The sequence below is a fragment of the Tachysurus fulvidraco genome, chromosome 15 (genome assembly GCF_022655615.1).
Source record: "Tachysurus fulvidraco isolate hzauxx_2018 chromosome 15, HZAU_PFXX_2.0, whole genome shotgun sequence".
Taxonomy (NCBI): Eukaryota; Metazoa; Chordata; class Actinopteri; order Siluriformes; family Bagridae; genus Tachysurus; species Tachysurus fulvidraco.
Window position 1 is genome coordinate 18,010,554 of NC_062532.1, and position 15,000 is coordinate 18,025,553.

The following is a 15,000-nucleotide window of genomic DNA, read 5'->3' on the forward strand; positions in this document are numbered from 1 at the left end:
AGAACTCAAGATAGCCAGCTAGCAACTGAAATGACTTGGTGTGAGTAAGTTCTTTTATATTTGTTTGTATTTCAGTCAGTTATTGTATACGAGTCTTGTGTAGGCAGAACTTCAGACTGGTGGTGCAAATCTGGAATCCAGAGTAGCTTTTATTAGCCAAAGACTGCCCCAGAGGGAGCCTGACTGACATGTAAAGCAACCAATCACAGTTTGTTTTGTTCAGAATCATGTTTAAGGGCGTGAAAATGTAAAGTCCATGTCTCCACATAAATAACCATAAGAAAGTCATGCAAATGAATGAGTCTATAGTGAACTTCACATCATTTAGAAAATCTAGCATTTAGCTGATTCTATTTTTATAAACAACATGGCTTCCTTTTTCCTTCTTCCTTGAGGAGGAGCATGATGAAGGTGGACCATTAAAAAACCCAGCAAAAAGGCAGCAATTAATAAACGCACGTCTCCCGGAAACCTGTAGAATCTCATCAGACGTTGACTTTGAAACTCCTGAATTGTTTCCAATTTTGCGTTCCATATGCATAAGCCAATGGTTCATGAGTGTGACATCTGAAGCTCAGACTAGTGTATATCAGACTACTGCAACCTACGTGCACAGACTTGATAAGAAAATCCACAGAGAAGTGACTCACACACACACTGGAGAAAAAGCATCTTTTGTTTTCTACATTTTATTGAATGTTGATATGAGTTAGCAGCACCCTATTGAGTTATTTGTGGTTTATGTTGTGCTGATGTTTGTTATTAAAAAAAAATTAGGTTCAGTTCTCATTTAATATGTCCATCACTCCACTCAGGTTTCCTCCAGTGATGTGTATACTTTTTGCAGAGAAGCAGCGCTATAGCATGAACCTCCCACCACCGTGAGCTTTTGTAGTATCAACTACTAAATTTATGCTACATTCAAGCTACGTAGCATTGCTAAGTCACTCTGCATTACTAAACTGGGTTATTTTCTCTGATTGTGTTATTGCTGTGTATTAACTATTGCCTGATATTTCTCCTTTTTGGATTGTTTGCTCTGTAGACTGTGTATTCTGGTTTTGTGACAAATTGGCTGTTTGTATCGTCCCTGCATTTGCCTGTTGTTTTGGATTTGTTCTGCGTTGGATTTTCATTAAACTGCTAATACACCGCACATGGATTCTACTTATCAGTCATTACAGTACCGTTCCATAAGAGTATCGAAACGCTTGTAGATGTCTGGCTCTGTGCTTGTTTTTATCACTGAGGATTTGTGTGAGGTGAAGGACTAGAAAAGATCTGAAAGTAACTGAAAGTAACTATCTACTGGTGTCAATTTGCCCTGTGACTTTATTCAAGTGACTTTTGATATTTATCTTACTTTCCTGATCATTAGCCAGTCCAGGGATGATACATTGTTCTTCCATGAACTTTCTACCAGCTAGTTCTTGTGTGAAATCTTTCCAAACAATGCACCCGTATTTTTATAATGAGAATGTCCAGGATTTAGATTTAGGAATCAATGTATTTTTATTTAACCTTTATAAGACATTATGTGTGTACATTTGTGGTGTATTAATTAATTTGTGGTGTCCCAAATACCAGACCACCCTAATAAATAGTAAATACTGTTTGGGTGTTTTACTTGGTATGCGTTGAGTTCTAACATAAGATTATAGCACACAGGAGAAACAACACAACAATAGCATTTGCAATAGCACTTGTCTACCAGAGAGGGCGACACTCCAGGATCTTACAGTCAGTTTGATTCAGTTCACTGAGCTTTATTGGCGTGACCAAATAGCAATAATAAAGAGCAGAAAAATTGTGTAGCTTTCAAGGAGAAAATGATGCCAGTGTGAAGATAAATATCAGGTTTATCTAAAAATTGCAATTTTACAGACAGAAAACAATACTAGGTCAATAAATAAAAGCAAATTTGAAACTTTCAATAACTGCATGATGTCCCCTTAATGTTCCCCCATTATTATTCTGCAATTGGAAATTTTTCATTTAAAAAACATTTTAAGGCATTTTTAAAGTCATTTGACAGACAGTCAGTTTGGTGCATTCTCTTCCCAAAAATGTAGTTCGAATGATGTACCACATTGCATGTGAGTGATTTTGTGAATTTTTTAACATTTCTAACCCTCTGACTCTTAATAGTAAGAGCAGTTCTTTTGCACAGGTTCATTTCGTGCAAATTTGAGAGATGTTTGTGATAATAAGCGCACGCAGAGCTGAAAAAAAAGTGTAATTAACGTGGTGCTGAGGATTATCTCATTCGGCACATCTGTACAAAGCACAATAGAGGAAGGGGACATGGAAGGGGGGGACTGATGAAAGCGTGAGAATGCGAAAGAGAGATGAGGATGGCTGAGGAAAAGAGGAAAGAAGAGGAAAAAACAGAAAGAAGCATTTGATTTCTGCACACCGTGTTCCTTTACTTCACCTGATTTACTTCCCTACTTATCCTGCCAGGGCCTGTTTGAAAAGAGGTATGCTAATGTAACAGTGGGTGCCAGATTTGACCCATTGTACCTCGCTGTTATTACCCCCCACCATCTACCAACCCACCCCCCGCACACACGCTCACATACACACTCACATACGCATAACAGGTGCACACACACACAAACACACACAGTTATTTAGATGGAATCAAGCACCGTGAAAGGAGAAAATAAAACCAGCTAATTTCCCCATATGTTCAGGTTAAAAGGCAGAAAGATAGAGAGAGAGAGAGAGAAATAGAGAGAGAGAGAGAGAGAGAGAGAGAGAGAGAGAGAGAGAGAGAGAGAGAGAGAGAGAGGGGCCGATGATTGCACCCCTCCCTTCTCTTTCCATTCCTTCTCGATGGATGAGTGGAGGGAGCATTGCTGAGCTCATGTGCCTTTCCTCCCTTGCACTGGTGCACAAGAGCGCACGTCACTGAAGAGGAGCAAGTGCAGAAAAGTCAAACAGCATTTACTGTGATTTGTTTTTTTGGGGGAAAAAACCTTGGATTGATTTCCACGAACATGTTGATCGGTAAGTCACAAACTGGTCATTGTTGCATCGGTATGTGTGTGTGTGTGTGTGTGTGTGTGTGTGTTTGGACAAAAATGTCAAAAAATGTTGTACAAATACAGACTGTTTAAATTTGCTCTCAGAGAAACCTCATGATGTGAGAGATTCCTCTACAATTATGTGCACTACATAAGCCTCCTGAAGACTCCTGATCTTGTGTATCCTGAAGATGCTCATCTCTCTTTTTTTTTTTTTTGCTGCGTCTAATGTACAGAATATGGTGTGGATGTGTTGCATGTGTCTAGTTTTCACTCATATTTTAGCTTGCTTGCTTGAAACAAGATCTCGACACTTATACCACCACACTACATATATTGTACATGATATGCGAAACAATACAGCACCGCAGTTGAACCTCTTTGCCCTTCTTTCTTTCTTACTTTCTGTATTGCGGATCTGCAGTGTGTTTGCGATGCTGTCGGTACGAACGTGTGCCATCTGGGTGGCATCAGAGCGGCCGTCTGTGGACTGACTTTGTGTCATTTAGAGGGCATCGTGTGTTTGTGTGTGTATCTGTATGCATGTGTGTGAGAGAGCGAGAGAAAGACTGGACACTTCATATGAATTTTTTTAATGAGCAGAGGTGATGAGTCGGAGCTGTTACAGGAGAATTTAATCTTCACTGACCTCCACAGCATGAGAATGAAGGGCCAAGCAAAAAAAAAACAGGAGAACAGAGAAGGCAAAAATGTTGGAAGAAAGGTGTGTTGGTTTAGCTGAGAACTGGACATCATGCCTGAGAGCATTGGAATGGCATTTAACATGCAACTAAATCTGTGTGTGTGTGTGTGTGTGTGTGTGTGTGTGTGTGTGTGTGTGTGTGTGTGTGTGTGTGTGTGTGTGTGACATTCTGTCTTTAAAGCTTTTTTTCTCTCCCTCTTTTTGGTGCAGTCGGGTGTGTATTGAATATTCAACATTATTAACATTTTCATTATTATTTGTATTTTTTTTTCAGTCCCAGAGCTGAGTTAAATACATATTTATTTAATTATTTAACAATTTAAAAAGAACATTATTTAAAAAGATTTCTCTCATGTCGCATTTTTATATTTTCTATTTTGGAAAATTTCATTTGAAATTAAATTACATTTAATTTTTTTTATTCAGGTAGACGTTATAAAGGTTTTAATCTATAGTGCTTAAATATTTATGCATATTTATCTTATTTTGTTATTTTATATAATGATTATATTATTATGATTATTATTCTGCCTATTTTTTTTTTATCTATTTGTATTTTTGCTTTTAAAAGAAACCTCGCTCGTTTTAATCGCCCATCTCACAGAAGGCCTTCAAAATGTTTTGTCAGAAACGTGTAAGTTTGATATGTTTTGGTTCGTCGCAGTTTTTGCGGTGCTATGCGGGTTTGGACTGAAGCCCGCACAGTTTGGTCTCGTGCCGCTGCGGGTCAAACGGCGCCGCACGAGCTCGGATTCAGAGAAGCGAAAAATTAATTCCGCGCTTTTCCACAAAAATATAAAAAGTAAAACATAAATATATATAAAAGCTTCATTGAAATCTGTTTCGGGATTTATTTATCTTTAGCGCATCAGATGCATGCGAAATGATGTGGCGAAATGAATGATTTTATTAAACCATTATTTTATTTTATCCGACAATTAATAATACTCAAATTTAACGCACTGATTTTGCATTTTATTTATTTTTATTTTATTACGTTATATCACTATTGTTTATCTGTTTAACTATTTGCAGTTTCCTGAAAACGAACAAGAAAAAGGATGAAATCGAAGCTTTTTCGTTTTCACGCATTATTTATTCATCTATTTAAAGCTCATATAATAGGCACATTTTGTCCCTTTGGTTAAAATAATTTATTATACGTTATTATTTAAGTGTAAAGGGTTTATTTGTCTCAGCTCACATTCTTTTCCTCCCCCCTTTTTTTTTTCCTCTCTAGGCTTTATTATTATTATTATTATTGTTGTTGTTTTACATCCCTCTTTCACAACATGTCCTTAGGTGAAAAGATGTGGAGAGGAAATGAGTGCAGGTTATCGCACATACAACACATTAGGCATGTGTACACTTCTCCTGAATATGTGCGAATGATACAGAAAGCATGTAATAAAAATATTTAGAATTTTATGTATTTTTTCTGTACATAAAGCATCTTTTCGTCCAAAAGTGAATATAATTAACGGCTTGATATATATTTTAAACATTTCTAAATCATGAGGTCGTGTTATAGATACCAAGAAATATAATAACACTAGTCTTAGAAGAAGGAAAATTAATAGAATTAAATCATTTACACCTTAGCATAGAGTCAAGCATCATAGATTTGATGTAGATCACTTTAGTGGTATTTTTAGGAACATTAATCAAATCCAAATGAGTCTAATTTTAGGATTTTTTGTGTGTGTGTTGAGATGACTGTGAACAAATCAAGCATTTAAAAAAAAAATTGAAGCAGAAGTCTCCATCAGACACAAACACACACATATACACACTGCATGTGAAATCACGTCATGCCGCAGTGCAAATCTGCCTGTTTGTGAGATAAAGATTATGCGTGTAGGAGGTGCATGGTGAAAATGTGTGTGTGTGTGTGTGTGTGTGTGTGTGTGTGTGTGTGTGTGTGTGTGTGTGTGTGTGTGTGTGTGTGTGTGTGTGTGTGTGTGTGTGTTTGGGTCTGTCTTTGTGGTTCCCTGTGTCCAGTTGTGGTATTGGGATGTGTGAAGAATCAGAAGGGTAAAGAGAAGGACAGAGGAGGCAGGAATGACGAAAGCAGCGCTGCGGTTAATTCTAATTTGAGCATTTAGGGCTGAGAGGGAGGCGGAGTATAGGAGAGGTTTGGGGGTCATGATTCAAGGTCACTGCGTCTAGATACAGCGACGGTCATTTCACAGTCATTATGTCGTGTTTAGATCAAAATTGACCGTAGGATCATTTTCAAAAATGCTGTTTCTAAGAGATTGTCCTTAGATAGTATTGACCTCAGAGTCAAAAGAATCAAAAATAAATAAACTATAAGACAATTGTAATCACCTTTACCTACACACACACACCCACAAACACTATCACAAGGATTTCCATCATTATTGTTCCTATTGCAACTAATTGAAAAGAGTATATTTTGATGATTTATGAATTGAGGAGGTGATGGAATTTGAAGGATTTTAAGCTGCATTTCAGACCATTGACAGTTCTCATGAAATTAAAGTCATTAGCTAAGTCACTTATTAAATCCTCCTCTTGTGTAAACGTGCAGAAATTTTTTTCAACACATTTAGCAGACTCTGTGCTTAAATAATCATTTTGATTTTATCTTTTAATTGTTCTGGCTGAACTGAGGGAGTCTTGGAGCTGAGACTGAGGGATTTCTTCATTTAAATTTAAACAGTTTGTGGTATTTTCAATTTATAATCAGACAGATTTTTTTTTTAATTATATTAAACATGAAAAATTATAAAATCTTCATTTTTATAACTTTTCTTCTTATAATAAAATTAGAAAATGTATTTGGTAAAGCTCAGTATTTTGTATTTTTATTCCAAGTAAAATTTGCAAAAAATACTAATATTTATTGCAGCATCACTATAGTGACCTTTAAAAATAAAGCTTAAAGCTTTCTAATAAAGCTTAATCAGATAAAATATAGCATCTGTGTTAATAGTTAGTGTTAAATGTCACTTATAACATTTTGTATGATATTGATTGACTTTTTGACTTTTGATTGATTGACTTTTATTGATTGAAATATTTTAGAAAAGTACCATATAATGATTTAAATTTTATCTGTAGAAAATAATAAAAAAATAAGAGCTTAGATGTCTGTGTGTGTGTGTGTGTGTGTGTGTGTGTGTGTGTGTGTGTGTGTGTGTGAGAGAGAGAGAGAGAGAGAGAGAGAGAGAGAGAGAGAGAGAGAGAGAGAGAGAGAGAGAGAGAGACTTGATTGTAGAACGGTGACTGACAGCACAAGTCATTAAAACAAAATGACAGAGCTTGATTGGTCTGTCAGCTGTGTGTGTGTGTGTGTGTGTGTGTGTGTGTGTGTGTGTGTGTGTGTGTGTGTGTGTGTGTGTGTGTGTGTGTGTGAGAGAGAGAGAGAGAGAGAGTGAGAGAGAGAGAGAGAGAGAGAGACAAGTGGGCGCAACATATGCTGAACTCAGCAGGGGTTACGATTGCCTTGAAATGGCCATCAGTGTAATATGTGTCTGTCTGTGCCTGCTTAGTTTTGACTTCTTGGTGTGTGTGTGTGTGTGTGTGTGTGTGTGTGTGTGTGTGTGTGTGTGTGTGTGTGTGTGTGTGTGTGTGTGTGTGTGTGTGTGTGTGTGTGTGTGTGTGTGTGTGTCTGTCTGTCTGTCTGTCTGTCTGTCTGTCTGTGTGTTTGTGTGTCTGTGTGTCTGTGTGTCTGTGTGTTTGTGTGTGTGCGCCACTGTGTCCCATCAGACAGATTTTACACTTGACTTTGTGACCCTTTTGTGAGAGAGATTAGAGAAACACTAATGACTCATGTTCTGATACAGCATGTACATGTACAGTGGAACACCTCTCATGATTATTATTATTATTATTATTATAGGAGGTTTTATTTTGAGTTTTGTTTCTGACACATGGAATAGACAGTCTAAATGTAAAGGTGATGAGTTAGGTGTGACACTATATTACAGTACATTACACTGTATACATTATATTACATTAGAGTACACTTCACACTATATTACACTATACACTATATTACACTATATTACAATATATTACACTTCACACTATATTACACCATACACCACTATTTTACACTATACACTATATTACACTATGTTACACTATTTATTATATTACACTATTTACACTATACACTATATTACAATAGAGTACACTTACATTTACATTTACATTTACAGCATTTGGCAGACGCCCTTATCCAGAGTGACGTACATAAGTGCTTAAATCTCTAACATTGAATACATTAATGCTGGTTCACTAGGTTACATACTTAAGATACCATGAGTTTAAAACATTTGTTCAAAGTTACAATGAAAAAGTGTCAAAGTTTTATTTATTTATTTATTTATTTATTTATTTTTTATATCACTTCACTTTATATCACACTACATCACACTATATTACACTATACACTATATTACATATATTACACTATACACCACTATATTACACTATATTACACTATGTTACAGAATATTAAACTATTAATTATATTACACTATTTTACACTATACACAATATTATACTAGAGTACACTTCACTTTATATCTATATATATATTAACTATATCACACTATATTACACTATTTTACACTATACACAATATTTATACTAGAGTACACTTCACACTATATTACACTATATTACAATAGAGTACACTTCACTTTATATCACACTATATTTCATTAGAGTACACTTCACACTATATTACACTATACACTATATTACAATATATTACAATATATTACACTTCACACTATATTACACTATACACTATATTACAATAGAGTACATTTCACTTTATATCTATATACATTCACTATATCACACTATATTACACTATACACTATATTACACTATACACCACTATATTACACTATATTACACTATACACTATATTATAATAGAGTACATTTCACACTATATTACACTATGTTACACTATATTACACTATTTTACACTATACACAATATTATACTAGAGTACACTTCACACTATATTACACTAAATTACAATAGAGTACACTTCACTTTATATTACACTATATCACACTATACACTATATTACTCTATACACTATATTACACTATAAACGATGTTACATTAGAGTGCACTTCACACTATATTACACTTTACACTATATTACACTATACACTATATTACACTATACATTATATTACACTAGAGTACACCTCACCACGCTATCATCTGGGGAAGTCATGTATCAGGGCTGAACAAAAAATGCATTAAGGAGCAGTGTACTGTCCAACAAATGTTGATTTTTCTTTCTATGCAAAACCCTAATTAATCAAAATGGTAATATGACTGTTGTTATGGTGACGCTTTGCCCTCTTTCTTCCACCGCTATCTAATTTATACCAGTAGACTGCCTACCACTGGTTCAAAGAACCAATAAAAATGACTTGTATCCATTTCCTAGATACTGCAGTAAAGTGCCTCTGCCTCGAGTCAGACACAAGAGTGACTTTTCTGCTGTTCCAGTCTATTTGCTCTTCTGTGTTTTCTAACAGCGTCTCTGCTCTCTGAGTCTTTTCTCTGCCACACTTGCACTATTGTAACAGAGCCCAAGGGACACCTTAGAGAACACGTGTGGCCAGTTTAAGCCAGCACAAACATAAATAGTTCTATTCTCCTTACATTGTCTTGGCAAAGCCTCCATTCGCTGCAGGGAAGGTGACAGCAGCATTCAAACACCAGAGCCCTTTTTCAGCCTGGACTCGTTACGCAAGTGACACATGCACTGCAGTCCTTACATGTTTAGATCAGTACAGTATGTATCGTATAAGTGCAGAGGAATTTGTTTAACCCTTAGGATCTATGGTAAAAAAAAATGCTTACTATTATGAAAAGTAAATATTAAACAGTGTGTCAACTTATCATAGGGCACAATCACACACTACGGACAATTTAGAGATGACAGACAGCTGAAAATACGTGTGTATGGACTGCTGGAGGAACTCAGAGAACCCAGACAAGAGGATTCGAACCCTTAACAGTGCTAATCTCTAAAAATGATAAAATTCTTCTACCTTTAGAGCAAACACTGTCTTTCTTGTTATCTTTCTATTATATGTAATCTATGCCATGCCAGGACTCAGTTAGGACAAATCCCAAATATCCACTATATAGTGTACACTCTTTATACACACTGGCTTTGTGGCATTGTACATCATATGTAGTGCACTACATTCAGGAAAGAGTGATATTCAGTCACAGAACCAAAATGCGGCAGAGGAATAATTAATTAATAATTCAGTTAAATTTTATTTGTATAGTGCTTTTAACAATGGACATTGTCTCAAATCAGCTTTACAGAACATAAGAAACATAATACAAAACATTGAATATTATATAAAGATTAATATAATAGAAACATTCAAGATTAATATTAGACTTAGACTTAGACTATTAGACTTAGGCCCCGTTCACACTGCAGGTAAAAGTGGCCCAAATCCGATTTTTTTGGGGTCAAGTGACCAGATCAGACTTTTTCAGGAGTAGTGTGAACACTCAAATTAGGCCCAGATCTGATTTTTTTCAAATCAGATCTGGGCCACTTCCATATGTGGTCCTGAATCAGACCCAAATCTGATTTTTTTTCCAATGTGGCTTCAGTGTAAACAACCAAGGCGGATCTGATGCGACTTTTACATCAATCTACATCGACATTCGTCACAATTATGCGCCGGCAAAAACATTTATTTTTTTTTTTTTGCGCCAGCGAAAACATGACACAAACGTGACTGGTAACGTGTGTGTTAAGAGTGTTATATAAAGTGGTTACATGAACCAGCTCATAATGTTTGCATTGAATACATCACATTATAGCATTACATGATATGTTTGCTTGCACCAGATGATACAATACTTCCTCCATAACCTCGGCAACTTTTTAGCGCAACGGCGTGCTGCGTGTGACGTCATTGTTATTGTTCGTTTGCGCATGCGGGTCAGTTCGAAACAGCAAACAGTTCACACCGGTATCTGATATAGGCCACATTTTAAAAGTTAAAGAACAGCCAAACAAAAAAATCAGATCTGAGCAAAATATCCGAATTGAGCATTAACTTGGCCTTATATTTAAATGTATTTGCATTTATTCCCAATGAACAAGCCTGAGGTGACTGAGGTGACTGTGGCGAGGAAAAACTCTCTTAGAAGGAAAAGAAAGAGAGGAACCAGACTGAAAAGGAAACCTCATCCTCATTTGGGTGACACTGGAGGGTGTGATTATAAATATACAGTCCAGCAACTGTGTATTGATTAGGAGGTTGTTGTCCTCAAAGACCACACGGAGTTGACATCTCCTCTCAGAATGTCCGAATACTTTACAAAGAAGAGTCTTTAGATGCCTCAGAATCAGGATCTTCATCCACTGGAGCTGGTACAATCTCTGGATGCCTCGGGATGGGTAGAAAAAGAGAAGCAGTGGCGAGGAATTAGCTTAGCTTCTGTTCATAATATTAGCAAGCACTAGATGTGCATTTGATCAGAACAAAGAACAAAGCTGGATATAAAAGTATTTTGTTTTCTGTAGGGGTTAAAAAAATAATTTATTTAATGGATCAACAGACATTGCTTACTCCAAGAAGCAAATATTTATGAAAAAAGTTATGGACTTAAAGTGAGCTGTCACCATTGCAGATGAAGTAGAGTTTTTATTCCTGATGATACTTTAAATCGTGTGACTATGAAGTATAAAGACTATGAAGTATAAGTATAAAGACTATGAAGTCTAAGTAAGTCTCTACACCCTACTGTACAAGTACATGTCTGTACATTTTCTTTTTTTTTTTTTTTTAAAGTGTTGGTGTTAAAAGGAAGAGGATTTTCTGTGCCTGAAAACCTTGACTTTTACTCACTATACACAATTATTTTACATCTTTAAAGGCAAGAACATCACACAGGTCATTAGCATATTAGGAATATCGCAGCCCAGACATTTTTACTATAACAGATTCTTAACCTGTGTCTGAATATAAGGATCTTTCTCTGCATTAATAATGAATTTGTTCTTGCACTTAATCGAGTAAGCTGTACTTTCTTGGTTGTACAAATGGAATCAGCAGGCTGATGACAAAAATGTTGATGTTCTCAGTTTGCCCGATATAACCACAACAAACAGATTTGGTCTTGTGTAGTGCACTCGGTAGGGCACAGGCTGCCATTTTGGAATGACTCAGTGCTAATGATTGGAGAGAAATATGAACATATGTGAGCATCGAGTCTCAGCACAGAGCAATGATTTGATTTTGTGGCCGTTGCTGTGTTGTAACATTCGAGAGTCTCTCTCACACACACACACGCAGACACGCAGACACACACACGCCACAAATAGAGAGCAACATCACAGGGCGAGATGGACGAGATGATTGGGAGTCATTTTGGGCATTTTGAATAGACAGCTTGTTGGATAATAATGGTCCCTGTCAGGATGGCCAAATCATGGCACACAGAGAGAGTGGGGGGAAGGGGGGGAGGGGCGAATGGGGAGATGTTACATGCTCCCTGTTGTTTGCTATTCAAATCATTTCCTAATATACAGTGTAATGTTGTGGGAGGAGCTACAGTCAGCACCAGGTTAGAAAGAATATGCAGAAAACCAAATTGTTAGTCTTTTCCTTTCTCTCTCATTCTCTCATTCTTTACTTCTCTCTTCCCTCATACTCTTCTCTCATTTATTCATTCTCTCTTCTCTTATTCTCTCATGTCTCATTCTATCATCCTCTTTCCTTCCATAATCTCTTTTCTCATTCTCTTTTCTCATTCTCTTTTCTTTCATTCTCTCTTCTCTCATTTTCTCCTCTCTCATTTCTTTCTTCACTAATGATCTCCCCTCTCCTCTCCTCTCCTCTCCTCTGCTCTCCTCTGCTCTCCTCTGCTCTCCTCCCCTCTCCTCTCCTCTCCTCCCCTCTCCTTTCCTTTCCTTTCCTTTCCTTTCCTTTCCTCTCCTCCCCTCTCCTCTGCTCTCCTCTCCTCTCCTTTCCTTTCCTTTCCTTTCCTTTCCTTTCCTCTCCTTTCCTCTCCTCTGCTCTCCTTTCCTCTCCTCTCCTCTCCTCTCCTCTGCTCTCCTTTCCTCTCCTCTCCTCTCCTCTCCTCCTTTCCTCTCCCCTCCTCTCTTCTCCTCTCTTCTCCTCTCTTCTCTTCTCTTCTCTTCTCTTCTCTTCTCTTCTCCTCTCATCTTCTCTGTAAGCTGCACGTATCAGTATCATTTGAGTACCAGAGTGTCGGAGGACTGGATCAGTTCTCTCAGCCGCATTCAGTCTCACACAAGCTGGAGGTGTGTTTTTAATCCAAGCACAAGCTTTAATCCTCTCAGTTTGCAGACAAAGTGATTGGTCTTACAGCAGGTCTGATAAGAGAAGTTTACACTGCATTAGTGCTCAGGATGAAGGTGCAGGAACACTGAGGGCTACGTTTAATAAACAGTATGCAATCATGCCAGAGCGATTATCTCAGTAACAGACAATTACTAACAATCATACCACCAGTTCACTTTTACCCTCTGTATAAATGTCAGACACTCTGAATGTGTCCTAATGAAAATACTTAGAATTACTTTGTTTTAAAAAAACAACAACACTAATCTGTATGAGAGCGCAGAGGCGCTAAATCTTTGATTTTTCTCGCTGATCATCTCCCATGAGTCATAAAGATCAACAGTGGTTGAAAATGTCAGGTCTACAATCATTGGAGATCATTCTGCGGGAGAGGTTTAGGGCTTAAGACTATGAATTGTACTAAAGATTTGACAGATTGGGTTCTGGTGTAAATAAATAAATAAATAAATAAATAAATGACGTGACATACAGCGAACCATACTCAGAATTCGTTCTCTGCATTTAACCCATCCAAAGTGCACACACACACAGCAGTGAACACACACACCCGGAGCAGTGGGCAGCCATTTATGCTGCGGCACCCGGGGAGCAGTTGGGGGGTTTGGTGCCTTGCTCAAGGGCACCTCAGTCATGGCCAGCCTGAGACTCGAACCCACAACCTTAGGATTACGAGTCAGACTCTCTAACCATTAGGCCATGACTTGCTTGATCTTAACAAACATGCTGATTCATCCAGAGTTGAAACTGTGTGTGTGTGTGTGTGTGTGTGTGTGTGTGTGTGTGTGTGTGTGTGTGTGTGTGTGTGTGTGTGTGTGTGTGTGTGTGTGTGTGTGTGTGTGTGTGTGTGTCAGATCATACATTATCACAAAGATGACAGTATCTGTCAAATTTCAGGACTTGTTTAATTAAAAAAAATGAAGGGTTAGGGTCAGTTTTAGTTGTTGTGGAAGGTTCTAACAAGGAGAGTAAAACAAATGTGTGTGAGAGACAAAGAATCCAGTGAGGGTTTCGTCTTCATGAATTTAATGTTCAACCAGGTGAAACATGGATAGTCTTACATGTTGTGTGACAAAACTCTAGCTCTTCTGAATAATTACAAACAGACTGGAAGTAGCTGATGATGCGATGTGTGATGCTTAGATACTTTTGAATATTATAGTTCACATTTTTAATACAAATCACTATTTTAATAGACATTAAATATATCAATGAAGATTTTTTTAAATTCAACAATCTCTCTTGTATTGGATTATGAGTAAATCATGGTGTATACTGATGTGGTGGCCTAGTGGTTAAGGTGTTGGACTACTGATCAGTTATGAGTTCAAATCCCAGGTTCACCAAGCTGTCACTGCTGGGCCCCTGAGCAAGGGCCTTAACCGTCATGAGTCTCTTTGCAAAATACTGTAAATGAAAAAGAGTCCCTATTATTAACTTCCTTGTACATTGCGAGATGGTGGGATCAGTGGAGGAGTGCTGGAGGATCAGAGGGAACGTGGTGCAGTGTTGGTGTAATAAGAGCTTTGACATGAATGGGTGATGGCCCGTTTCAGGGTTGCTTGGCAAACGTCAGTGTTTGCAGCTGCAGGAAGCCAATGGAGGAAGGACTGGAGAGAGGACAAGGCACTGTAAAAGCAGCCTGTGTGGATTGAAATGAACGAATCCTTCCGATACTGTAAAGGAGACCCTGACATGATTGATTGGATTAGCAATGTGAGAAAAAGAGAGACAGTTGATTGTCCAGGGTTAGACAAAGGAGGTGTGCAGTGACCGATGGTGAGATCAGAGAGCTGTTCAGGGAGATCTCAGGATTCCAAGATGGAGAGGCATCACCTGACATGGACTGTGTGAATGTTTTAGACGTTTGATTAACAGTCATTTGTATATGCATACAT

The 15,000-nt window shown here is 37.5% G+C and overlaps 1 protein-coding gene across 8 annotated transcripts in view; it reads left to right on the forward strand.

The window, feature by feature from the left end:
* Nucleotides 1-15,000, forward strand: part of znf385c (zinc finger protein 385C) — an 87,892-nt gene that overhangs the window by 37,213 nt on the left and 35,679 nt on the right. Inside the window, exon 1 of one of the 8 annotated variants that reach the window (XM_047801091.1) lies at nt 2,843-3,012. The exons of the other annotated variants lie outside the window; for them this stretch is intronic. Coding sequence (XP_047657047.1) covers nt 3,003-3,012 — 10 coding nt within the window. The 5' untranslated portion in view covers nt 2,843-3,002. Of the gene's footprint in view, nt 1-2,842; nt 3,013-15,000 lie in introns of those variants that run through there. 8 annotated transcript variants of the gene reach the window in all.